This window comes from Heterocephalus glaber, unplaced genomic scaffold (assembly GCF_053883595.1).
Source record: "Heterocephalus glaber isolate CG9 unplaced genomic scaffold, H.glaber_assembly_v1.0 deba00001472, whole genome shotgun sequence".
Taxonomy (NCBI): Eukaryota; Metazoa; Chordata; class Mammalia; order Rodentia; family Bathyergidae; genus Heterocephalus; species Heterocephalus glaber.
The window spans coordinates 34,450,250-34,476,591 of NW_028258315.1; the positions used below are offsets into that span (position 1 = coordinate 34,450,250).

Below are 26,342 nucleotides of genomic sequence, written 5' to 3' on the forward strand. Positions count from 1 at the left end.
GTGCGTGTGACTGCGACATACCCACACAGAGCCTCACTACAGCAGGACAGTGCCTGTCATTAGCCCTGCTCAGAACCAGCTGGCCACCTGACCAGTGAGGGGTGCAGTGCCTGGGCAGGCACCAGAGGATGGGCTTGGGGTGTTCTCTGCAGAAGGGAGAAGGACAGACTACAGAGACCAGTGTGGCTTGTCTGACTGGACTGGCTCTGACCTAAATTTCTGAGCAGGATGGAGTGACACACAAGGCATTTTATCTTCAAAGAGTGACTGTCCCGAGGTGGGCATCTAACAGGTTGCTTTTTGTAGTGAAGCACTTGCTTCTCTGGTCATGCTGCTGGGTCTGTTTTAAACAGTCCAGGAGCCAAGGAAACCTGTTGCTTCTGGAACTGGAATCTCCTGGCACTCCTCTTGCTGCCCGCACTGGCCCCTGGGCAAGCTTGGCTTGTCCCTGGCTGAACACTACTGTTGTCAGGCATCAGCTGAGCCTGCATATTCTGCGAGTATAAATCCTGTACGGGGTGTGTGTGTATGTGAGCGTTACATCCTAAGCTGTGAAAGGAATTTGAAGTTTAGACTTTCACTAGGAAAGGAATGACAGTTTGGGGGATCTGCTATAAATTGTGCAATCTCCCTCCTTCCTGGAAGTGCTCCGAAATCCATATGCAGTGTGTTCTGTGGGAAATGAGGCCTTGGAAGCCTGGAACCTCACAACCCTGGGGTGAAGGGATGCACGGCCCTCCCAGGAGGCCTTGCTGTCCCTTTCCTCATTAGGCTTTTCTGTCTGTCACACAGCTGCCCAGGACAGACTGGGAAGGTGCTGCTCTCACACTGAGCTTTCCCATCATTGGCCTGAGCACAACCACAGCTTATCGGTTGCCCCACCCCAGTCCTACCCCACTGTGTGAAGCCATCTGAGACTTTCACCAAAGGGGCAAGAAGCCATATGTGAGCCAGTGCAAAGAGCTATGTGCCCATAGCCCTCCCCCGGGACCTGCCCCTCACTGGCCCCATACTTAGGAGAGCAAACATCCCAACACTGACTCTGGAGACTTACTGATAGTGACTGAGGAGGACAATCACACCGTCTGCCTGGGAGAGGGAGTGCTGGCACTGGATGCAGCTGCCCCCTGCCAGACACAGTCACTTCAAAGTTACCCAAGTGGGAGCCACCAGACACAGCATGGTACAGACAGGGTGCAGGGAGCACCCGGTGCAGACAGTCTGGATGGCAAGCGGAGCGTGTACCCCTCCCCACCCCATGCTGGTGCCAGCTATGCCCATCCCTCACAGTCACTTGTGAACTGGAGGATAAATGAATGCCATATTGTCAACCTTGACCACGCCAGATGCAGACATGGCCGAAACCATGGCACTGCACAGGGGAGGAGCAAGCCGGAAATGGGAGGAGCAAGCAAAGCCACTCATTCACACAAACATGGGCCACCCTCTATTTGCAGTCAGCTTGTCCTCCTATAATTAAGGACATGCTGTTGAGAAACCAACCAAACTTTTAATTAAAATTTTAAAACATGTCTTCTTCCAAAAATAATGTGGAGCAGCTAAAATACCCAATACAAAAAGACCATTCAAGTAACAAGTTCTTAAAAATCCCCAAAGATAAAGAAGAAATTAAATATTAAAAACCTTTGGTTATTTAATACAGGAACAGTGATTAAATTCCATTCTAAGCTTCCTGGCAGCTAAGGCAAACACAGGTGGAGAAGAATCAGCCAAGTGTTTTTTACTGACCAATTGACTGCCGAATTGGAGATTGAGCCCAGGGCCTTCATACTAAGATATATCCCCAGTCCTTTTTGCATTTGTAATTCTGAGACAGAGTCATGATAAGTTTGCCCAGTTGCCCAGGCTGGGCTCAAGCTTGTGATCCTCTTCTCTCAACTTCCCAGAGTGCTGGGATAATAGGCATGTGCCATCATGCCTAGAGAATCATCAAAGTTTCATGGTCAAAGCTTGGACTGCAACATCTTGTCATTTCCTTTGCAACTAGTGAAGCACATAAGACAGGATCATTAAAATCATAAGGAAAAAAATCAGTACATTAATTTAGCAGATATCACATTCATACATCCCAAACTACTAACAAATCAACAAAATCCACCCTGGTGGGGCTCTGGGTAGAAAAAGGATATTAGGACAAAGCCAAAGAAATCTGAATAAGGGATAGATGTATTAATAATATCTTGATTTGGCTCACCGATTATAACCAATATCAGGTAGGAGTTATAACATTGGCACTCACTGAAAGAGAACATGGGAACTCTATAACTTGCTCAATATTTCTTAAATCTGAAGCAACTATAAAACAAAGTGTATTAATTTTTTTTTCCCAGACTGGCAGAAAATCCTGGATTCAGAGGAAAAAAAGAAAGCAGAGGCCTGGGAAAAGATACTGTTGCAATTTTACAAGTGAAAAGGTGTACAGTGTATGTTCTGGTCCTTCATTGGCTCCTTCACTTGTATTAGACGGACTCCTCTCCTGTTTGTGTCTCTGCATAAGGTGGTGCCTGTGCTTGGAATTTCATGCTAGAAAGCTGTTCCCTGTGGATTTGCAGCCATGTCTCAGCCATCTTACGCTGAGATATGTCATGTTCATTAGGACTGATTCCTGGGTGGACCTCCTATAAATAGTGCTTTTGGTCTTGACTTGGGCTACCTGGCTGAGGTCTTATTTGTGGGTTTCTCTGTGCCTCTCCTACACTGTCCTCTTGGAAGTCTTCACAGTATGTAGCCATGCCAGAGAAGGGGTCTATCTCCTTGACTTTGAATTAAGAGACTATGGTCCGGGCTGGGGATTTAGCTCAGTGGTTTTGCCACCTGCTGCGCAAGTGCAAGGACCTGGGTTCAATCCCCGGTACCTAAAAAAAAAAGAGACTATAGTCCTCACTGGGGGACAAGTTCCATCTCAAGATGAACAAGCTCATGATCCAGGTTCAGCAACCCTGGGTTGCTTGTTCTGATGGAGAAGGTCTGGGAAGGGCTGCAGGGTTCTCCCAAGTGGAATAAATGCAAAGAGTGAGTCAATCCACTGAAAAGTTTATGTGGAGCTGAGCAGACATGACATGAAGAGCCCAACTCTTGGGGTTTTACTTCTCGGCCCTTCCTGACTCTGGTACATTCCTATCCCTAGGTTCCACAAGATACCTTTTTTTCACCATCAATCCTTGGTTATAAAAATAGTTCTAATAGATTTTGTTACCACCCATGAGCTCTTAACTAACATGGTCCAACTTTTCTTTTTGAGTGAAAATAGACTTGAGAAATAATTCTGCATTTGTAAAAATATCATTATGCTTTTAGAAAATTTCTATTTGGCTCAGAATGGTGTCATGCAACTGTAATTGCAGATACTTAGGAGAGTGAACCAGGAGAATCACAAGTTCAAGGCCAGCCTGAGCAACTTATTAAGACCCTGTCTCAAAATGAACGGATGAATAAATAGGATTGGGGATGTAGCTCAATGGTACAGGACTGCTGGGTTTTCTCCTCTATCCAGAAAGAAAAGTTTGAAAATTATAGAAAACTTATAAGAATGAAAACAATACAAAGAAGACTTTTTATAATTTCTGTTACCAGACTCATCTATCATCATATTTTACTCCACTTGCTTCATCCTTTGTACTCATTCTCTTGCTCTCCTACATACATACTTCTTCTCTTTCAAAGTTGAAAACATCATGATTCCTTACTAGTATTTCAGTGTGTATATCCTAAGAATAGGAACATTCTTTTACATAATCACAGAACAGTTATCAGCTTCAGTAACTTTAATCGTGATCTAAAATGTAATCCACCGTCTCTATTCTAGTTTGTCCAATAATACAATAATGTTCTCTACAGTATCCCTTGGAGCACAGGACTATATATACATCAGATTTTCCACTTAGCATTTTAAAAGCTGCATTAATTAGGAAAATTTCCTAAGCCATTGTTGTTCCTTAAAAATTAAATACTAAAAAACCACATGACCCAACAATTCCACCTCTGAGTATACACAAAAGAACCGAAAGCAGTGACTCAAATACCTGCACTCTTAGATTCATAGCAGCACTATTCATTGTGGCCCAAAGGTAGGAGCAACCCAAGGGTCTATAGACAGATGAATAGATAAAAGGTGGTATCTCCATACAGTGGAATATCATTCAGTCTCAAGATGAAAGAATGCCACTTAAAAAGATTACCATGCTTGTTTTAGTTTGCAGTTCTATGAGATGGCAGGCAGGAATGAGGTGAAGTATTGCAAACTCCAACACACAGACCATGAATAAAGTCAAGTGAGGGCTGAAGCCTAGTAACAGTTACTTCTGTCATACATCCAGCCCTAGACTCAGACACAAAAAGGACACTGAAGAGACAGACATGGCTGGCTGTGCCAGTCCTGAGCAAGGGTCACACCTTTGATCAGGCAGTCAACAACTCCTCCAGATAAAGGACATTAAAATGTCTTTTTATTATTTAAGCAAAAAGCAATCATCATGTAGCCCTTAAAGCCAAACAGAAGAGCAGGGCTCCAGCAGGACAATGGCCTCGATTGGCATCAAGTCAGGACTGAGAGCTGGACATCACACTGGCAAGGTGGAGATTTGGGAGGGCTACAGTAGACACGTGGGAACACAGGGCTGAAGCCTTATGAAAAAAGGGGAGCAAGGACAGATGACCCTTGGAAGGTGCTTTGTTCTCAGTGGGAGAGAGACAGCACTGACAGGAGTGTCAAAGAAGGCTTTGTCCATTCTTTGTGTTCAGATGACATCTATCATCCCACGTCTATGTGCAGATGGACAAGAGAAAACGAGCCACATGGGAGGGAAGGAAGGATATCTGAGAACCAACCCTGAGGAGCAGGTAGAAGGTCGGGGGGTTGGGTGAGGCAGGAGTGGGTCAGGGGAGGCAGCCACAGAGTCCTCACAGAAGAGGTATGGACAGCAATCTGCTTCTGCAATTTCTGAGAGAAACTGAGGCCTTGAGAGGCACAAGGTCAACATGACAGGACACAATGGGAAAGAAAATTAAAGAATGAGATCTAAAGACTGAAAACAGCAATGAGTTTAAAGTGAGTATAACATTAAACATTTAAACATTACTGGGTGGGTACATTATTTACAGCAGATAGCTGCATGTAAAGGTACATTCCTGTAATCCCAGCACTCTGGAAGGCTGAAGCAGGAGGACTCCAAGTTCAATCACAGCCTAGGCAACTTGGTGACTTAGTGAGATCTTGTCTCAAAATAAAAAACTAAAATGGGCTGAGGATATAGTGCATTAAAAGACCCTGGGCTTAATCCCCAGTACTGTAAAAAAGAAAAAAAAAAGTATTATGGCACAGAGACAGCCACTTCCCTCTTCTGACAAGTAGCTGGAGCAGGCTCAGGAGCCCTACCACTGGAACCCTTCTGGCTCTCCAAGACAGCGGCTGGAGCACACCCTCTTCAGCCTGGGGGACCCTGTAGCTTGTCACAGGGAGGTTCCCTCCCCATCTGCACACTCCCGAGATATGTCTGAGGAGCAGCAGCCAGGGAAACAGGAAGAATGTATTTTTATCAGCCACCCAGGGAAGATGAAAGGACTTGTAAGCAAACTATAAAACATTTTTACTCACCTGGGGGAAGGAGGCAAAATAGAAACTGAAAATTCACATCCAAATTATATCTGTACTGAGCACAGACTGACTTTTCCTTCATCATTCCCTAAGCTATACAGCATGACAACTATTTACACAGGTACTTACACTGCATTAGGTATTATAACTGACCTAGAGATGATTACGGTATAACTACATAAGACAGCGTGTATTGAGGCCTCCAATATCTCAGTGATTGTCCTAAGCAATTAAGAGGTATTAAATTATAAATCATCATAACAACTCTAAGTACCAGTACCACAGTCAACACTTAATTGACAGTGGAATAAAAGACAAGAAGGCAATGTGTGCAGGACTGCACAGTTAGAAAGTGGCAGAACGGAGCCCCGAGGTCAGGTCCTGAGCCTAATTGAACTCCAAGGTACTTTTCAGATTCATCACCTCCAGAGACTGTCCAAGGCTCAACTCTGGTGCATATAGGACTGGGGAGCAGGCTTGGGCCAGTACAAAACAAGCAGTGAGACTGTCTATGCACACTTATTAGGACAGTCATCTGAGGATTATGCGATGACTGGAGGTAAAATTGTTCAGCAAAGGAGGGTGAGCTCCACCTAGGCCTGGTTTCCAGGACACTATGCCCACAGGCCATGACAAGCTGATGGAGAGACCAGCTGCAGACTTTGGCACCCTACCAGGGAATCCTTCTCATGTGTGCTCACACACACTCGGACACACATGACACACTAGCACAAATTCACACTTGCATGTGCACACACATACATGTAGCACATTTGCATTGTGCAAAATATGCACAACACTCAACATGTTCACAAGGCATATATACATGTATACTATACACTCATGTGGCATGCATGAGGCATACATTCATACACTTCAAAACTGTCATACATTTGCAACAATCTACACACGTGGGGGCATAACTGAAGCAGACACACAACACGCTCATCTTCTCATACATTTGCATTACATAAAACACCCTTGTACACAAACTCTTATGCATATATGTAGTACTTACAAAACACATACAGCACACTTGCACACACATGCATTCTCATACATATGTAGTACACACATGTAAAGCCATATAAATCCACACATACAAGGTAGCATACACATGAACCACAGATGTACACATGAATAATGCACCCACACATATGCATAGACAACATACACACATATGCATACATACCACACACACATACCACATCCATCAGCAACTGACCAGTCAGAAGGCCCCTGGTTAGTAGTTTGTCTTATCTCCTTCCTAACTCCTCCCATTCTGCTACTGATTAAATCACAAGTCTACCCATTTGTCTTTATTCTCTGCCCTCTACTCTCAGGATCTGGGCACTCAGCCACCCACTGGCTAGGAATTAATTTAGTAACCATACTTTTCTAGTAATACCCTTTAATTATGACTTTAGGTTACAAGCACTGAGGAAGCTAAGAAAATTTCATTGTAGGCCTTCACACTAATATATTGTTCAGAAGATGTGACAGACTGCTAAAACTATTTCTTTTCTTTTGTACCAGGGATCGAACTCTGGACCTCATGCTTGCCAGGCAGGCACTGTGCCACTTAGCTAAATTCCTGGCCTTAAAACTATTTCTTTAAATGCATGAAAAAAATTTTTTCTATCTAAAGCCTGAAAAATTTCAAGTGCTGCACTTAAAGATCAGACTGGAAAGGGACAGAGTGACTGAATTCACTTTAAATGAATACATTACAAAGAACATTTTATGTTGTTTTTTTTGGTACCGGGGACCAAACTCGGGTCCTTGCGCTTGCACAGGAGGTGGCAGAACCACTAAGCTAAATCCCTGGCCCTCAAAAAACATTTTAAAAGCAGCCACTTTCAAAGAGCCTCAAAACAATTTCATCAATTCTCCCACCCTGTACATGTGGGAACTAAATCTATAGTATCCCAGAAATTGAATATGTACCTTTATTACATGATGTAGAAATGTTATCCATGGCAACCTGCTACAAACACAGCTCACAAATCTTCAACACTGAGGCTCCAAGAATAAAATGGGTAGGAAAGAGGCATAAAATCAAGTAGAACAATTCATGAATCCATTTGCATGAATCCACTTGATCCCTTGGTAGATCTCCCTGCAGTCTGTCTCTCCCATGCCTATGTGCACGGCGCACACACTCTCTCCAGGACACTGTACATGTGTGTTGACAAGTTAGCCTTCCCTTGAATGTACCATGAAAGCAATAGGAGAAGTGATTAATCCTATGACGGCACCCTAATGTAGCTGAAGTAGGAGAACCACCACCACGTTTCTCTGGGAAGAGTCACAAGAAAGAGTGAATGATTTCAGTGGCTCTCCTGCTTTGCTGCCTTCTGGCTGCCTTAGACCAGCTGGTGTCTTTCCTCCTCTGGAACATTACCTGATGATCTTTCCCTCCACTTTTTTGGAGCTACACCTGCTCCCCTGACCTCCCCTGGCCACCCCTGGGTGCTGTAAGACAGGAGGAAGAAAGGATGTTACCTCACTAGCTGAACACCACTGCCCTCTAGCTGCTCAGAGCTCTCAGTAGTTTTCTACCTGAGCATAGCACTTCACAGTGTTCTCCCCCTGGTCCTCACAGGTACCTGACAAGACTGCACACATCCTAAGCACAGGGAAACTGAGGCTTCAGAGCGGAATACCTTGTCCCAGGACTTGAGGTGGGGGAAGATTTGGACTGGGACATCTCTGGTTCTAGAGCCTTCACAGAGGAGGAGACGTGTCGGAGCTGAGCCTGAAGGAATGGGAATGTCAACAGGACAGGAGAGAGGACAAAGCTCTCCACAGGTGAGGTATTAGGGGCTGGCTGTGGAGCATGGAGGCACTGGGAAGGCAAGGTTGACCCCTGACACATGACAGACAGATGGAGAAACTGCTAAGAATTTCTGCCCCGGGCATGAGGAAGAGGGGGTGTAAGGACTCTCATGCGGTGGGTGGGACAAGAGCAGCCTTGTGGCCAACAATGGGAGTGACAGATCTGGTCAGAAAGGTCAAATGAGAATTCTGTAATTGAAGGACAACCTGAAAAGACAGTGAAAGGGACTGAGGGGGAGCAAGAGTGGGCCTTGGGCTGCAGGGAGAAACAGCACATCTCAGTCCAGGGGTCCCAAGAGGCCAGGAGAGCAGGTGCAGCTCCCAGAAAGTGGTGGGAAAAGTCATTGGATAACTAATGCTCCAGAGCAGGGTTTAGCTTCTATGTATTGCAAGTCAAATACTGAAGAGGAAGAAGGTACAGTTCTCACGAAGACATCCTGCTGCTGACAAACTCTTCTCAGTGCCCCTGACAGAAGAGGGAACTGGGAACATGAGTTTGGGGAATCCCACTGTGGTGACACCAAAGAACAAACAAGGACAGTGACTGACAAAGGGGCGGTGTCTCAGGTGTCCAGCACAGGCACAGGTCATGGGACCACAATGACAGGGGCTCACAGCACTGTTAAGCATCACAGTCTTATTACGCACTGTTGTGTTTCAAAATGTTTCACAGAGCAGTGTCCAGTTCACAAAGCACTTTGACATCTATTTTAGATTTAAAAAAAAACAAAAAACAAGCACACAGCCTGGTCAGGGAAAATCATTACAACAGATTATTTTATAATAAAAAAATCACTTAGAAGAATTATTGACTTGGCCAAAGTCAAAGAATTAGTTCATCAAGGAGGAGGCTGATCAGAAGATTGAACCTTCCCGCTCTTTGTAGCAAAATGATACTGATCCGATATTGAACTTTTATTACTTTATCACCATTCCTTGTACTGGGTCTCATTTTATTTCACTTTTCCTAAAACATACTCTTTCTCAGCAAGGCAGGTTTGCCACACTGAAGATAAGTGGAAGGTTTTAAAAAAATGGGTAAAAAGTAGTTCCTAAGATGTTTAGTTCTTTTCAAGAAAAAAAAGCCTTTACATTCCAAATTTCAGCCTTCTCTGATTTCTAAGGTACTTGTAACACAAACAGAGATTTATGCTCCAAAACTGATCTACCACTGCATTACAATATTTGCTCTTTATATATTTTGAGGACATAAATGTTACTGAAACAAGTATTCTGTGATGGATTATTGCCCACTCCTTGAGGAAGTAAGACAATTATAAAATTATTTTCCAAACATTTTTTTTAGAGAATAGATTTATTTTATACCCACTTATTATTTGGGAAATGATATACCCCTGGTACAAGTATTTAACTTCTCCTGACTTTCTGAAACCTGAAAATTTTCCAGCCTGAACTTTGCTACACTGTGGCTGGCAACCTTGGGGGGCAGAGTTGGGGTGCAGTGCTTTACATGTTTTGGGTCCTCAATGCTAGTACTTATTGAGGGGCTTGCACCATTTGGCTTCTCCAATCTTCTGTAATTCCATAACTGCAGAACAGGCAGGTGTTTTGATCAAGAGGGTCAAGCAGGGCTACTAGGCCAGGCAAGCAATCTGTGTGACACGGGGGTGTGTGTGGATGGCTTAATCTTGGCACTACTAATGTTTGTCCTGTGCACTGTAGAATATTTAGCAGCACCACTGGCCAGGTGTCTGCTAGGGGCACAAATGTCCTGCTGAGAACCTTTGCTGAGAGGGGACAGTGGCGACTGCCTGGCTGAGTGGACACTGCATGGCCTTCGTGACCAGCAGATTCCGGACCCTTTCTCTCAGACACAGCATGGCCCAACTCATTCACACATACAGGAGCCAGAAGCTCTGATCCCTGAGAAGCATGTCCTTGCTGCCACTTGCTCAGGCAGGGGTGGGGTCCTGCAACACCCAACTCTCAGCCACTCAACCACTCTTGCTCTATTTATCCCTGTGTTTTATTTTGGTGCAATGACAGTGTTGGTAGGTGAGTGAACATGAATATGCAGTGTAAAAAGTACAATACTGGCCATATGGCAACACGTTCGTTAAGAATACGCTGGCAATTTTTGCAAGAGGATGCCACATGCCAAGGCCTGCACTTCATGGAAAGAGCTGCCCTCAGGCAACTCCAAAATCACCCAAAAGAATGTGATCCATTTCAACAGGGAGCATCTGCAGTGGAAACAGCAGTATCTTCCCTCCTGGGCATTCTGACAAGTCATCCTGCTGAGGCAGAGTCTCCACAAAGGTCTTCTCATGCTGTCCCCATCCGCTTAATCTCTCTTCCTGACACATCTTTACAGATACCAAGCACCACTTTTCAGTCTTGCTCAGAAGCTGCTTAAGAATCTGCACAGAAATAATAACTTGGCTTCCATTTTAACTTTTCATGGAAACTCCTTCACGAAAAATTTTAGTTCATGTAAAGAAATGTGGGGAGAATAGTGATACTCCATGAGGTGCAAAATTGCACTGACTAAAATTGCCAAGGAAAAGGACCAAGCGCCTGCCTTCTACTTAGCCTCACAGATCAAGCAACTTGGCCATGTGACAGCTGTCACACAACAAAGTTTTCATCTGTAAAGCTTGAACCAACTTGACCAACTCTACCATCTTTATCCTTTGGGTGGTTATACTTTGAGCAGGTAAACATTTCTGCTCCTCTTCCTTCTAGATGAGTATCTTCATGTGGGCCACCAATAAAAAATAAAAAAAAGGGAAAGGGAAAACCCACCAACCATCATACTGTACCTGTCATGTCTCAGGGCCCTCATGTCAACATAGACAGTGGTGGGGTCAGGTCCCGAGGTTCCCTGCAAGCAATCACACAGCATGGTTAACTCAAGGTTGCATGAAAGGAAATTGGGTTCTGTGCCTCTACTAGCTGGGAAGCATTTCTTCAGTATAATCATATACTGTGTGTGTGTGGGTTTGCCTATTAACTTTTATTTTGATAACTTAAATTCCCCAAGGAGCACATTATTAAGGTAATACTGGACTTTCACACAGCTTGACTACCTATCATATATCTATGAAAGAAAAGAGACATGCTACACGTTTCATCAAATAAAAGGTGACTGAATGCACCAAAGAAAGGGTTGGCTGCAAAGCTGGGTGTCAAGGATGTGAAGTATCATTTGCTGAGAGACTTTTACAACATGCATCCAGAAAGGTGTATTTTTAGAGCTCAGGATACTGAAGCAGATGTGTGACTTGAACGGACAGATCAAGCAAGAAGATAGAAGAGCTAATTATTTTGTTCCTTTTAGTTCTGCTTATGCCTTATTTCTCCAGCCTCGGGAGGTTATTTTTGTCTGTGATGTGTCAGGAGGCTGCACGTTTATCCCTGTCAGTTGGGCAGAACCTTGTGGTCTGGGCTGCGACTTTAACATAGCAGTCCAGAAATCTTATCCTGGCACCATAAATCCAATCCCTTCAAAGGATATGTTAGGTGACTTCTGACCAGCAGTCTCTGGCCACGTAAGAGCAACATTCTCAAGGCTACATGACACACCCCCACTCACATACATTTCTTGGGAAGGCAATGTAATACCTTGGTTAGAAAAAGATGGAACTCACAACAAATTTGCCAAAGAAGGTAGCCCCTCAGAACTTATTTGAAGGACTACACTAAAATTTTTCAGGTAATGTCTCAATTTGTAACAAAGACATATTTAAATATAAAGGAGAAAAATAAATGAAGACCATTGCATTAAAACATGGTCTACTTCTCAATAACTCCAGCCATTGACATCTCACTACTAAGATAAGAAAAGCACATGCAAATCAGCCTCAGGTGATACTAACAGTGCTAGTGCAAGGCAAAGAAAGTTCTGTGAGGCTGTGTTATAGACTAGCATTGAGTGAAGAACTGGTTTTATGTTCTGAATAATGCAAAACACATAATCAATTAAAAAACATAAGGTCAATTAAAAGACAAGCAAATCAGAAAAGAGGTCACCAGAAGCGGAAAATGATGGAAAATGGAGATGTACTAAAAAATGGGCAAGGAAAATACTGGTCATCCATAACGGAAATACAGTATCTGTCACACTTGTGAACACTGGAAGAGAACCAAGCAGTGACATCACCCTGGTAGTCAGCACCCTGACAACAGGGTCTACAGACAGTCAGTCAATCTCTGCACTCAACCTCCCGTCTGTCCCACTGCTGGAAGCTGGCAAGGCAGGAGGCAAGTAGGGAGGTAGGCACTGGTGTGACGAAAAGTCCCCTACCTGCTCGGCCAGGGTCCACAGTCTGTGGGGCTACAGCAGCAAGAGGGTGGGAACAAGAAGAAAGGAGAGAACACCAGACCAACAGAAACAAAAAATAAATGACATGCACAGACATGGACACATAAACAGAACAATCCAACAATTAAAAATGGGATGAAGAGGGAGGGTAGGAAGGAGAATGCAGAAAGCAGGGAACAAAGTAAAAAGAAGATCAAAAACAATGTCAAATATGGAAATCATTAAAATTAATCACTGTACATTAAAGGCTAAAAAAATTTTTTAAAGATGTCAACATATCCACAGAGCAACAGAAGAGAGAATAATAGGTGACTAATCACAGACACACAGATTTGAGTAATTTTTAAATAAATGAAGTAGATAGTATTACAGGAAAGTCTGATTTTATAGTGTTTTTGAGTTCCTTTCTGAGGGAGGTGGAGTATAAATTTCATTGGCTACATCTATTGATTGTTCCTTCACTGAAATAATTTAAAATCTTCAATTATGATAAGGAAGCTGAAAATGGAAGCTTTTACACCAAAAATGAGCATACATACTTAGATCTACTCATCTTTAAGACTAGATCTGAAAAAAAAAAAAAAGGCAAAAGTGCATTTCAAGTACAAAGGAATCAAATGTCAACCTCCTACGTGGTTTAGCTCAGCAGCTACATGAGGAATTTCCACCCAGGTGAGCATCCTATGTCAACAACCATCACAGTTTCCATCCCCCAAACACCGACACATCAACTTTTATTTTCTTCTCATAGCCCTCATGGTTTTGGCATCTGCCTTCTCCCCAGATGAAATAGCTGTATCACATGACAGGAAAACTCCTGAAAGCAACTCTGACAAATTCCTTGGGCACAGTGGGTTTGTGCCCAGGCCACTTACGAACTGTTATGGTTTAGATCTAAAATGTCCCCTGCAAGTTTGTTCAGAAGTGGGGCTTTTGGAGGGTGACTAGATCATGGGTGCACTATATTCAGTGATGGGTTACTCTACTGATGAGTTCATAGCTAAATGTGTGGGTTCTTTTTTTTTAGTTTTTTTTACCAGGGATCGAACTTGGGGCCTTGCGCTTGTGAGGCAGGCAGTGGCACCACTGAGCTGAATGTGTTTTTAGGAGACGGGGACTGGTTGGAAGAGGTAGATCACGGGGGTGTGACCTGCGTGCATTCTTGATCCTGCCCCTTCTCTTTGCGCTCTGTTTCCTGGCTGCCACTGGTGAGCAGCTGTCCTCCGTCAGGCCCTTCTAACATGCCATTTCTGCCTTTGCACCAGGTCACCCTGGACCAAATCCTCTAAAACTGTGATCCACAGTAAACCTTTCTTCCTTCAAGTTCTGAATGTCGAGTAATTTATTCCAAGTCTACAAGGTAGCTAAATATTTCCCAGAAAAGTAGAAAAAGGAGATGTTTCATTGATTCCTGGATTGATTCATTGTGTGCCTGGCCTCCCACCATCTCACACTCCCTTGGACAATCACTGGCAGACACCAGAGATAGCAGCAACAAAAGAGTTAAAAGGTTGTCTTTTCTTTGGGCTATAATTTGTTAATAAACCAGATTTAACAATTACCATCATTCAAAATACAGCCAAAGCTTTAAAAATAAGCAATAGCTCAAGATTTAAAAAAATTTGGATTCTGTTCTGTCACTTATTTCATTGTGGTAATTACAGTTACTGCTATCTCTCAGCATCTTTATCTTTTAAAAAAAGGGCATGAAGAAAAAAAATAATTGCGTTCATGATGGTGTCCACACCTTGAGGACTCACTGGACTTTCACTGGATATATCTAAACCAAATGCAATGATCTAAGTAATTTCCTTCACACTTACTTGAAACATAAATATTAACTGGAAAAAATAAGCCGGTCTCTACTCTACATTATCCTAATTCACAAGCTTTGATATAATTGCTCAAGATAGTTTCTAAGACAAAATCTGTTTAACTGGGGCTTCATTTTCTGTCTTATATACATGTAGAGTAAACACAGTGACCGGAGCCCTGTAGGTCTACATGTTAATAAAGAACAAGCCACAAAAGAAGAGTTAAAATAAACTTTCCCAATTTTAAAAACCCTAAGGTTAACAGTGTTTAAGAGTCATATTAGGGTATATAAATTTAAAAACATCTTCATATTACTGAAAACTGTAAGTCTGCATTTTCTTAAATAAGGTGGTCCCTAATACATACAAATGTCCCTAGATATTTAAACATCACCAAATATTTGCAAAAACAACCAGTGGGAAGACAGAATTTTATTTAGAAACAAATATATAGAAGTTTTGAAATTACAAGTTACATTAATCAGAAAAAAAATTTACTTTAAAATTCAACGGTATAGTAAAAAGGTAGTAAATATTATAATTCATTTATCCATTGATTAAAAAGTATTCTATAATTTGGTAATGTTTACTGAATACATGAATTTTACTTATTAATTTGCGGTGGGACAGAACACTTGCACATATACTAGCTAACTTCTGTTTCACTGAGCTATATTCCCATCTCCTAAGTTACATTTAAATCTCAGCAAAAGAGATGTAGACTCATATCTCAAATACTAGCACAGAAATGCAAAGCAATATTTTAACAATGAGGTGTTTACTACTCAATGATTCAGTGATTAACTATCTACTCTTAACAGGTAGTAATAAATTAAATAGAAATTCATGAAATAAGTAATTCCAAAGGAGGTTTGAGATCAGGAAAAGCATATGCTCTGTCTCTATCTAAACTTCAGACTAAAAGAAAAAAGCTACAAAATTTGACTACTTCTCTATATTCCAATTTACAAAGGCATTTCTCTAGCTTTAATGGTATACTCCATATGATCTTTCAAAATGCTTACCTATGACCTGTCCCTGCTCCAAACCCTATAACGAATCCCCAGTGATCTTGGGCGTGGGACAGGAAAACTTACTACAGTCCTGTGTCATTTTCTCTTGTAGCCAACCTGGTCTCTTCTAACTTTTCCATGCCAGGGTCTTCATCTTCACAGCTTCCTGGGCTAGAACACTCTTCCCCTTGGTCTTGCCATCTCTAACTCATTTTTTGGAACTTGACACAAGTCAGCATCTTCCTACATAAGTCCCAAAGAAGCAGCTGTCCCTGAGCCACACCAGACCATTTTCCACAGCTGGACAACATCTACACAACCTGAGATTAATGACTGCCTCTCCTGAGTGGAGAGGTGTATAAGGACGAGATTGTGTCTGTCTGGTAACTGCTTTCCTGTCTCCTCCAAAGTTGGCAACGACACATGGCAAAGAGTGGGCATTCAACGGTTATCTGTAAAGTACATGAGGAAGTGACTGCATGATAGCATGCTGATTTGAACAGGATGACTTTCCTTTTTAGATATGAGATACTTCTAGCATCTTGTTATTAAGCAAAGCTCAATATGTCATCAAAGATATGCAAAGGATAGGAAGAGACTAAGCAATGGTCTCTGTAAAGATGAATGGACACCCTTTCCCCAACATGCTCACTTCTGCTTTGGTGCACTGTCTGAGCTTCAAGACTCATTACTAGTCCTGACACAGTACCTCCCTCACCCAGCAATCCACTGCCTTCATTTTTTAAGGAAATATTTAAGATACACACACTGCATGGAAAATCTTGTAGTAGAAATTGAAATTACAAACATGAAAAAGACACACGATTTGTAAGAGAGATTTGTAAATAGGTGATTAGACAAGATTATGGTAAGGATGACTTGATTTAAGGTCAACATGGGCATCACAAACTTGGGAAAGAGGAATCAAGGTGGTCAGCCCAGTAAGATGACAGGTACAAGAAGATTGAAGGGGGGAGCATATCTGGGTGGGAAGTCAGGCAGGCACTGTGTACTTAGGCACAGGGTAGACAAACTGCAGCAGTGAACAGGGAGGGGCCAGAATAGCAGGGGGGAAGGATGCTCACAATCTGTTTAAAGTATTTTCTAATTTTTACTGTGATTTCTCCTATCTAATGGCTTATTAGAAGGATACTATTTAATTTGTAAATAGTTGGGGGTTTTCCAGCCACTTACTCTTACTGATTTCCATAATTCCATTTTGGCCAGAGAATATGCTCTGTGTGACTGCAATCATTTGAGAGCCATTGAGAACTGCTTTATAGTCTTTCTTGGGGGGAAGATCCTATGTACATTTGGGGAAAATGTCAATTCTGCAGATGTTGGTCTTGTACTCCATTGGCACTGCCATGACTAATACCATAAGGCGGGAGTCTCAGACCACAGAAATTTATTGTCTTGCAGTTCCGGAGGCTGGAGGGTTGACGACAGTGTCAGCATGGTCAGGTTCTGGAGAGGCTGCCTCCTGGGTTTGCAGACCACTGTCTTTTCTGTGTGCTCAAATATGGATAAAAATATGAGCCAAAATAAACCTCTTCTCAGTTGTGGGTGTTGGGTATTGTGTTCCAGTAATGAGAAAATGACTAAGACAAATTTTGGTACTAACAGTAGGGTTGTTGCTATGACTACCAATTCCAAGTTGGCCTTAAGTACCTATGAGCAGGATCAAGACTTTGGATCTGAGCAACGGTAAGACTCTGCATATCTTTACAGACTGGAACCCAGCTTTTTACACTGGAAGATCTCTTTCTGTCTCACAGCTTGACTGCTGGCTTTTTAGGGGATAGGTGGTCCTTTTTTCTCTCCAAACTTATATCCAACTTCCTCTATTCCAGTGCTCTCCCATCAGCCCATGCAAGGCACTGGTGTTGCACTTGGTGAAGGCTCAGGCAGTCCATTCTCACTCCTTCTTCAGAATAAAAGTGGTGAGTGGGGTTGTCTTGGAGGGGTGGCACTCAGCTTTCCTATTCTTTCAGCCTCAGGATCCACTGGCATCACTCACTGAAAGTCTAAACCACCTCAGAGGAAAGGTTTTCAATTTTAAGGTCATTTCCTAAATAGCAAAGGTCAGCTGCTCTCCATTTGCTGAAATTTTTACACATGTTCAGATGGGTTTGATCAGGTATCCTGCCCTGCATTTCAGACTTTGGCATGTTATATCCGGAGCAGGTGAAGGCCCACAGAAGGAGCTTGGTGAATGGATACAGGCTGACTCTGAGGTTTGGCTCCCTGGTATTCCCATGCACCAAATATGAAACCAAATATGGGTCTCTTTCCTAAGAAGAATTTAATTTGTTTATATGTGCTAGAACCTTCAGCTATCTGATAGATCTTAAAAACCATGGTTTTGTGTATTGACCACATTGGGATTGGAACAGTATCTCTAGTTTAGTAAACTTATTTTTGGCTAAAATTAAAATTGATTCTGTGATTGGTAGGCAACATCTTGACTGATTTAGAATATGTTATGAGGAGTCCCTGAAGGTAACAGGGGAAATGGAGGGAATCTGGAATAGATTATTTGGTTTGGTATGGGCCAAAGGCAGTGAAAACTCAGTTCATTCATTAGGCTGGAAGGTGGCAGTCCATGCTGTCTACTGCCAAGATGGTTAATGAAATGACTCTCACTGACTGGCCAACTATGGCTTGCCTGCTTTTGCAAAGGTTTATTGGAACATTCATGCCTGTACATTTGTACACTGTTTCTGGTTTGAGCTGAGTAGCTGTGAAAAGACCATATGGATAGTAGGCCTGAACTCCTTACACTCTGACCCTTCAGAAAAAATGTGCCAAGCTAGGGCTTCAGACTAAGGGACTAAAGCTACAGAAGAGCAAAAAAAAAAGTAGAATGGTAGCTTCTGTTGGTGCTGCTGAATTTAAAGAATAAACAAGCAGCTCAGATTCTGCTTTCTTGGCTCAAGACAGACTCTACCCAAGGAACTTTCTATGACTGTGATAAAGAATCATTTGCTTGCTGTGAAAGAATGAAGTAAAAGTGAAGTGAACATTTGAAGCTGTGCCATTTCATCAGCTGGACATTTCATCACTGTATGCTAGGACCCCAAACTCTTCTATGGCAATTTCAACACTCCTGAAGGTGCAGATGGAAAGGCATACTCAGTGACTGGCAGATCCAGCCCTGGAAATCTGCTCAATGCAGTAACCTTCAGCACCTGCCACATGCAACACACCACAACATTAATGCTCCTTTTCTTTTCTCTCCCTTGATCCCTAATTCTACTTAGAGTCCACTCATGGTGAATTTTACAATTTTGTCTAGACATTACAGAATATCAATGATAGAACTGGAGGAGGAAACCTGGACTTGGAACTGGTCACAATAACTCTGGAAACCCTGGCTGGTCTCTTCTGGACAGACTGTCTTAGAGTAAATGTGAAAGCTGTACTACAGAGGCATTTCGGGGGATGGGGTGGGAGATGTGTTGGAACACACGTATGTATTGATGATGGGCAGCCAGAGGGATGGGCTGAGGAGCCATCTGTCATTCCTTTTTGGTCAACAAACACGTGAACTCTTCTTCTATATTTGCATATTTCCTACTTTCTGAGTCCTGCATCCATGTAGACTCCCTTTAGAAGAACTAAATATACTAGGATGCTCCCCTCCTAGCCTTCCCGGGAGCTAGGGTGTGGGTAGATGACTAGGCCACAAACAAACAACTGAGGTCTCACTCTCTGCAGTGAAGGTATCTGAACAAGATGGTGGTGCAGGCAAAGCCATGAGAGTGGGAAGTCTAGTATCTAGGAGTCCAGGAGGCAGAATGCTACCCAGATGTAAGAGTGTAGTTTCCTCCCTTATAGGATCACTGTGGTGGCAGGAGCTGCTTTTCCTGGTGTAACCCTACAATCGGCTCCCTAGCTCCTTTGGAAGTGCAAGAGCTACCCAAAGCCACTCTAACAAGTTCCTTTTTATTGAACTCACCAGAGGAAGATCCTGTTGCTTGTGAATTATAATGTTGACTGATATACTGGGTAACTGAGAGCACAGTTTCCATGGTCTCAGATAGTAGCTGTCATTATTTGAGAAAACATAGATCAGTAGGCGAGGATGTAAAGTTTCAGCTGACTGTGACTAATTCCCTGGAACAAATAAAATCCCTGATAGTAGCATATTTATTTATATTTTCCCCTCACCTCAGAGTAGGGTAGGGGAAAATAAATGAATTGAGGGCTCAAATTAATAAAAGTCTTCTGACCACTGTTTTATTTTGAGAATTTACTTAAGATTTCTATAACCCCCTCAGCCTTCCATTTTCTTTTTAATAATCAGTGACATCTATCAATAGGGTTTTATTTTTTCCTTCACTGCCTGAGTTTCAAGATTTAAGATGGACTAGAATAATTACTATTGATTTAATTCTACAAAGCTATTTATAGTAAAGCTTTCCTTATAGAAAAATCGATCCTTATTCTTCTTCATAATAAAGATCAAAGGTCCTATTTAAGTTTTTTCTTAATAAATAAACAACTGTGGTCTCTTTTGAAAAAACAGAAGTCCTCATTTTTCCTCTGCTTTCCTTAATGAGACAGAGGATGCTAACTTTTCGGCTACATATCGACTCCAATCAAAGACCATCCAGCTTATATTTTTGAAGAATAACTGTGGCTACGGGAAATATCTTCTCTGACAGAGGTTAATCAACAAGTGACACTGTTTAATAGTACTAAGAGATATTTATGTTAAAGCTAATTAAATGCAGAAATCACAATTTGATCTTTGAAATGTCCACTTTTATCATAAGTTCAACAAACTGAAGTTATATCATTTTTATAGCTAATGTTTCTGGGAGATGTCATTCCTAAGAATAACAAATGGCTCATACTTCTAAATTTCTTTTGGTTTTTAGTTCATAGCTCTGTGAATTAGGAAAGTTCACTTAATTTCTCTGGCCCTTAACTTCTCTCATATTAAAATGAAAATGACTAAATTTTACCCTTCATGAATATGGGAGCTGTTACTAGATGCTGTCTGAATTGAAAGCTCTAATGCATTTGTTATGGAATGTATTGCTAGATTTTCATGTTTATTTTTTCCTAGTGTGGATTTTCCCTCCTTTCCATTTGAGCTGAAAATGCTATTAGGAACTGGAAGAGCAGTAAATCCTTGGTTTTCATTTGCAAGATGAGTTACAGATGATAACTGGGCTTTTATTTGGTGGGGGTTCACACCATGGGTTCATTTTCGAGAAAGTTCAGTAGTGTCACGTACTTCTTACCAAATCAATATTCATTTAATTTATCTAACGTAATTTCTAATGAAATGCATAAGACTGGTGGTTAAAGGAATCAAATTTCAGAACTTTTACTAAATTCATCTGTATCCAGAATGACTGTATGGAGAGAGAGGGTGGTGTGCTGGGTGCTGTGGAGAGTCCTTAAGTGAATAACTCTAGGATGTGTCAGAAAGTGTGAAGTGCAAGGGATGGAGAGCCATGGGAATTCAGAGGAAGAAAAATTCTTGCATGGGAAGAAAATTGAAAAGCCTTCATAGGGGAGCTGGAGGAGAAGCATGTGAGGATGGGGAAGAATTTATGTCAGGTGGAGAACAGAGGAAGTCCAGAAGCTAGGAAGCAAAGGCACAAACAATGAGGGCATGGCAGAGAAGGTAGTTTAGTATGAAGTTGGACAAAGCAGAGAGAGATACACTTGAGGCAGGGTGGTAAAAGAGCAGAGCACTATTAAGGAAGACTATTTTCTAAGTAAAAACAGACCCCTAATTTGTCTTTGTATAACTTTAGTGTTATGTATCAGATAAAAACAAAAGTGCATGTCACAGTATCTAGGCATCACTAGCAACATGCATACGGTTTCCCTGTCAAGGGTTCAATGCTGCACACTGGCATCATTAAGCCTATGAAGCTCTACAGCAAAGACAAACTGTGTGCTACATAACAGCTTTCCCCAAAGACAAGGAAATCCTTTTGGAAGTGAGCCCATTAACTCTGAAGAACACTGTCCCAACAGTGCTCTTGACTTAGTTAATGATCTATATTATAGAGATAAAATCTCCTCCCTCATTCTAATGAGGCTGCTGTACCTGGACTTCAGAATCACACCAAACGCCTGTGGAGAAAGAGGGAGAAGAGAAAACCACACTTTTGAAAGCAATGAGCCACCTGATAACACGTATTCCCACTACCTGATTTCACATGTACTGGTAATTCTGGTGCTCCAAAGAGAAAACTGTAGAATTTTCAATGCCTTTAAAAGGCAAAAGATTTATGCGATCTGGTAGACAATTAGGTATAAGGTTGGCAACTCAGAGTATCTTAGCTTTTTGCATTTTAAATTTTGTACATCAAGTGATTAATGGTAATTATATCTGGGTAAATGGACTTGTGGGTATTACTTCTTAGCTAATTTGTATTTTCTGATTGTTTTCTACATTTTTTATTGAAGAAATTAAACTCATATAAAGCTTAAACATTTCCCCTTATTTCACATTTAATGTGTGTCAAGCTTCACAGAAATACCATAGGGAACAAGAGATGGGATTCTGCCCTGCAGACCCTGGGCTGTATCTGCTCTGCTTGTTTGGAAGCACCATCTTCTTTTTTATTTTTTGCAAAAATTAACAGAAAATGAATGTTTTCAGTGACCAGCCTTGCCACTAGGCTGTTCCACTTCTTGCTGCTTTCACCTTTTTTTTTTTTTTTTGCATAGTTACACTGCTCCTGAATATGGCACATTGCTACCATGTCACCTGTTAAGAGAACTTCCACCAATACCAGCCCCAAAAGTGCTTCCCTATACCCAAGTCACTCTTCATCCCTTTATACTCTCTACTAAGAACATTCACTTCCTAAAAAAAATCTATGTCTACTGTCCTTCTCACTGTGAGATATGTTTGAAGAGGGTAAGAACTCTTAGATTTGTGGTACAAGTGACCTAGGGTGAAGCCTGAAGAACAGATGGGTCATCCCTCTGAGCTGCATAAATGTGGGTGGTTATGCATCGGTGCTCTTCAGCCCACTGGAATGTTACAGCATATATGCACTGTTACCTTTCAAAAAGCCAGAAAACTTGTTAATTCTGAAGGACATCTGCCTCTAATGGTCCTGGCAAGAGGCTGTGAGCCTGATTTTCTTTGTAGGATATTTTTTTTCTTTTGTGATCCTGGGGATTAAACCTAGAGTTTCCTGCATGCTAGGCAAGTGCTCTACCACAGAGTTATATCCCAGCCCTGATTTTTTAAATTTTTAGATAAGAGTCTTACAAAGTTGCTCAAGGCTGGCCTTAAACTTGTGATCCTCCTGTTTCAGCCTTGTGAGTAGCTAGGATTACAGGTGTGCACCACCATGACTGGCTTGTATAATGTACTTTAGTTGATTTATCTCTACTGTCAGACATTTCCAACTTAATACTAACCATTTGGAAAAGGAAAAGCTGGATGAAAATGAGTCAAAAATAAGTAGAAAAATGGAAAATGTACAAAGATGCTTAAAAAGCTGCAAATATTGCAAAATAGGACCCTGGCTCCTGACTAGTAATAGGAACTTTTGTTTTGTTTTGTTTTTGTTTTGGTAGCAGGGATCGAACTCGGGATCTTGCGCTTGCAAGGCAAGTGCAGGCGGTGGAACCACTGAGCTAAATCCCCAGCCTGAGGAACTTTAGATTTAGTACCCATGTTGATGAGATTACATTTATAAAAGGATATATTACTATCTCCTATTATGAATTTAGGACTTATTTACTCAATATTCTTACAACACCTATTTGTTAAGTATCCATCCAGTAATGGGTGTGGAAGTTACAGTAATGACGGAGCACACATTTCAGGAGCCTCCAGGCAAAGACCTGTGTGTTAACGTCCTTTCTGACTGAGATGCAGTCACCTATGTCTCTTTATTTACTTGTAGGTATTTTTAGGGTACTCTGATCATCTCCTCCTTAATGTATTCCCTCTTTGTAAATCCTCTTACAACATTCTAGATCTAGATGGAGGGAAATAAAAAATTAAATAATTAAACTGATAGATTAAAATATGCACTCTATTCCTTATAGCTACAAAATGTCAGTTTTGTGTAGTAAAATGTCACAGAATGTTGAAGTGGGTAAGCACTGTTATTTATATGGAATCCATTTTCTGCTCCCCCTCTTTACCGCCCATGTTTTAGAATTAAAAATGAATAAGTAAATAAATATCATTGTGGCCAAGTGCCACATGATTTCCTCATGAGTTCTTGATTTGTTTGTCCCCATCAAGTGCAGAAGATGCACAGTGTTACATCACACTCCTGCTGAGCTCATTTCAGGAGTGGGGTTCTGCCTTTCCCACTCCTGATGGAAGGGATGGCCGAAAACATTTTATGAAGAGCAGATACAAGTGAAGAGGAAAAGAACTTATGTGGTAGGATAAATTCTTCAGAGGAATTTGGTAGTTTTTTTTAAATGGTGCTAAGTCAAAGAGAACAAAGGTAGGAACACCCACATGAAAAATTTATAAAAGCTTGTTGTAGCTACTTTTTCTGCTGTAGTCTCCTCAGAATCTGGTTACAAAGCATGTAAAGTGGAAAGAGACAACAAGAGGTTTTTTTCCCACAGTACTAGGGATTGAACCCAGGGCTTTTTGCAGTAAGCAGCATTTCCAGGCCTTTGTAAATGTTTTATTTTGAGACAGGATCTCGCTAAGTTGCCCAAGTCGGGCTCAAACTTGAGATGCTCTTGGCCTTAGCTTCCCAGAGTGCTGGAATTGTAGATGCCCACCTCCTTGTCCAGCAACACAGCCTTCTGAGGCTTACTCAGGCAGTAGCCTGAAGCAATGTCCTCCAGGACTGTGAATGGGAGGGACAGTGGTGGACATAAGGGGAGGTGTATCCTGCAACCAACTCTTCACCTTCCTAGCGCATACTTGAGTTTTTGTTCTGTTAGCCTGCTCCTGGAGCAGACTCTGGCTCTGCCTGGGCTAGCCAGTGCTGGGTAGAGTCTCATGAAGCACTCTGGAGGAAGGTGTTCCTATTTTCCCCCTTCTTTTTAGCAATCCCAATGATTGGTGTAGAACAATCCTCACAAATTGACGTATCTTATGTTAAAAGATCAAAAAAGAAATGAAATACTGAAGGCGGTCAATAAGTAGAATAAGGAAGAAAAAGAAAAAAAGTATTCTGCTACAGTTACCTTTCTAGAGCTGCCTCACTTACAACTACGGCACAAAAGTACAGTTTTGCTGTTACTGAATTGTTATTCTGGGAGCAAAATCCCAAATCTGCTTATTATAATCAAATTCTCCCTACAGCAACTATTGTCTACATGCATGAGATTAAGTATATGTTTTTCTAGTATTTAATCTTTAAAAAGTCTGACAGCAGATATCTGGGCAAAGTGCTACCCCCTGTTACAAGTTAAAAATGTTTCCAGGACAGAGTAAGTGTTATGAATGCCAGTTATGAATAATGAATACAAATGGAGACTCCAATTAAAAAAGAAAAAGAAACAAGTGTGTACCAATCACATGCATTTGATTAAAAGATGTAGTTCTAGGAATCAGCCAAGGAAAGTAAGGTTGAGCAAGTCTGTGCTGCATACCTGTCATTTAAAGTTATTCTTGACCCAGGCACTGACTAGTTTCTGTGAAACTCACCTGCAAACAAATTGCCAGATTCACTCTACAGCCAAACGAAGTGCTGACCGCCCGAGGATGGAGGCCCAGGTCTTTGAACAGTTTGGAGAATGACTGCGTGAGTGCGATTCGAGGCCGTTCTTCTGCCACAACCACGCAGGTCCTTACTCTTGACAAGTCCAGTCCTCGGGCCTAGAAATAAGGAGAGTGACACTAGTTCAGCCTTCACAGTGCTCAGCTATGTGTAATCTGGGCACCCCTTCACTCGAAATTCCACAGGCGCAACAGCAAACTCAACACAGCTCTTTATTTCCAGGGTACATGCATTGTTAACCATTGCAGGATATTAGTGTTAAAGATCCACACAGACATTCTAAACATTAACAAAACCATTGAAACATTTTAAACAACAGCAAGAATCAATGTCAAGAAGCATCAGAGGAAGAAGGTGGAGGAAAATCAATTTCTGGTACAGAAGCACAGGGCCTGGGGAAGAAGAAACCTTTGTGTGCATTGTCATGAGCATAGACTAATGAGTACATACTGCACTGAAATGAGAAAACCTATGTCTTTAAGAGCACAATGCTAAGATGTTTAGACAATGTCATAATGACAGCTCTCCATTTCTGTCCCATATGACATAAGAGATCAGATAAATTCTCATCAAGTACATCTCAGTTTCTGTGGTAAGCACAATATTAAACATATCTCAGTTTCTAGACCACATTCGGCCAGCTGAGTAAACCAGCAAAAATCAGAGGAGGAGGAATTCAATGGTTCGGGCATGAAACCCTTGGATAAAAGCTGGCATGTCTTGGGGAGAGCTGAGCAGAAGGACGTTAGTGACATCACTAAAAATGAGGGTGTGCAGTCATAGTGCTGTCTTATACTGGGAATCAGAGCTGAGTAATCCAAGCCATTTGGTCCCTCAAACATTCCAAGATGGTCTAAGCACAGAGTGACAAGGATCCTCAATGGGAAGCAAACAATTCAAGATTTGTTTTTTCAGGGAGGGGGACTGAACCCAAGGTTTTATGCACATAATCAGCATAATCAGGGGACGCACCACTGAGCTGTACTCTCAGCCCTTAAGGTAACTCTAACACTAGAATGTGAGAGATACACACAGAAGAAAAATTTAAATCTGGGTGATACCAATTACATGTTTATACATGTAAAT

At 41.8% G+C, this 26,342-nt stretch overlaps 1 protein-coding gene across 6 annotated transcripts in view; it reads right to left on the minus strand.

The window, feature by feature from the left end:
* The window catches only part of Dip2c (DIP2 acetate--CoA ligase C (putative)), a 436,072-nt gene that overhangs the window by 17,303 nt on the left and 392,427 nt on the right, over nucleotides 1-26,342 (minus strand). For 4 of the 6 annotated variants that reach the window (XM_013075790.3, XM_087181264.1, XM_021266357.2 and 1 more), the window contains 3 exons: nucleotides 25,184-25,354; nucleotides 12,720-12,749; nucleotides 11,236-11,297 (listed from right to left, as the gene is read on the minus strand). In XM_013075790.3, the coding sequence (XP_012931244.1) occupies nucleotides 11,236-11,297; nucleotides 12,720-12,749; nucleotides 25,184-25,354 (263 nt within the window). The remainder of the gene's footprint in view (nucleotides 1-11,235; nucleotides 11,298-12,719; nucleotides 12,750-25,183; nucleotides 25,355-26,342) is intronic. The other 2 variants (XM_004854585.3, XM_004854586.3) reach the window with 1 other exon arrangement.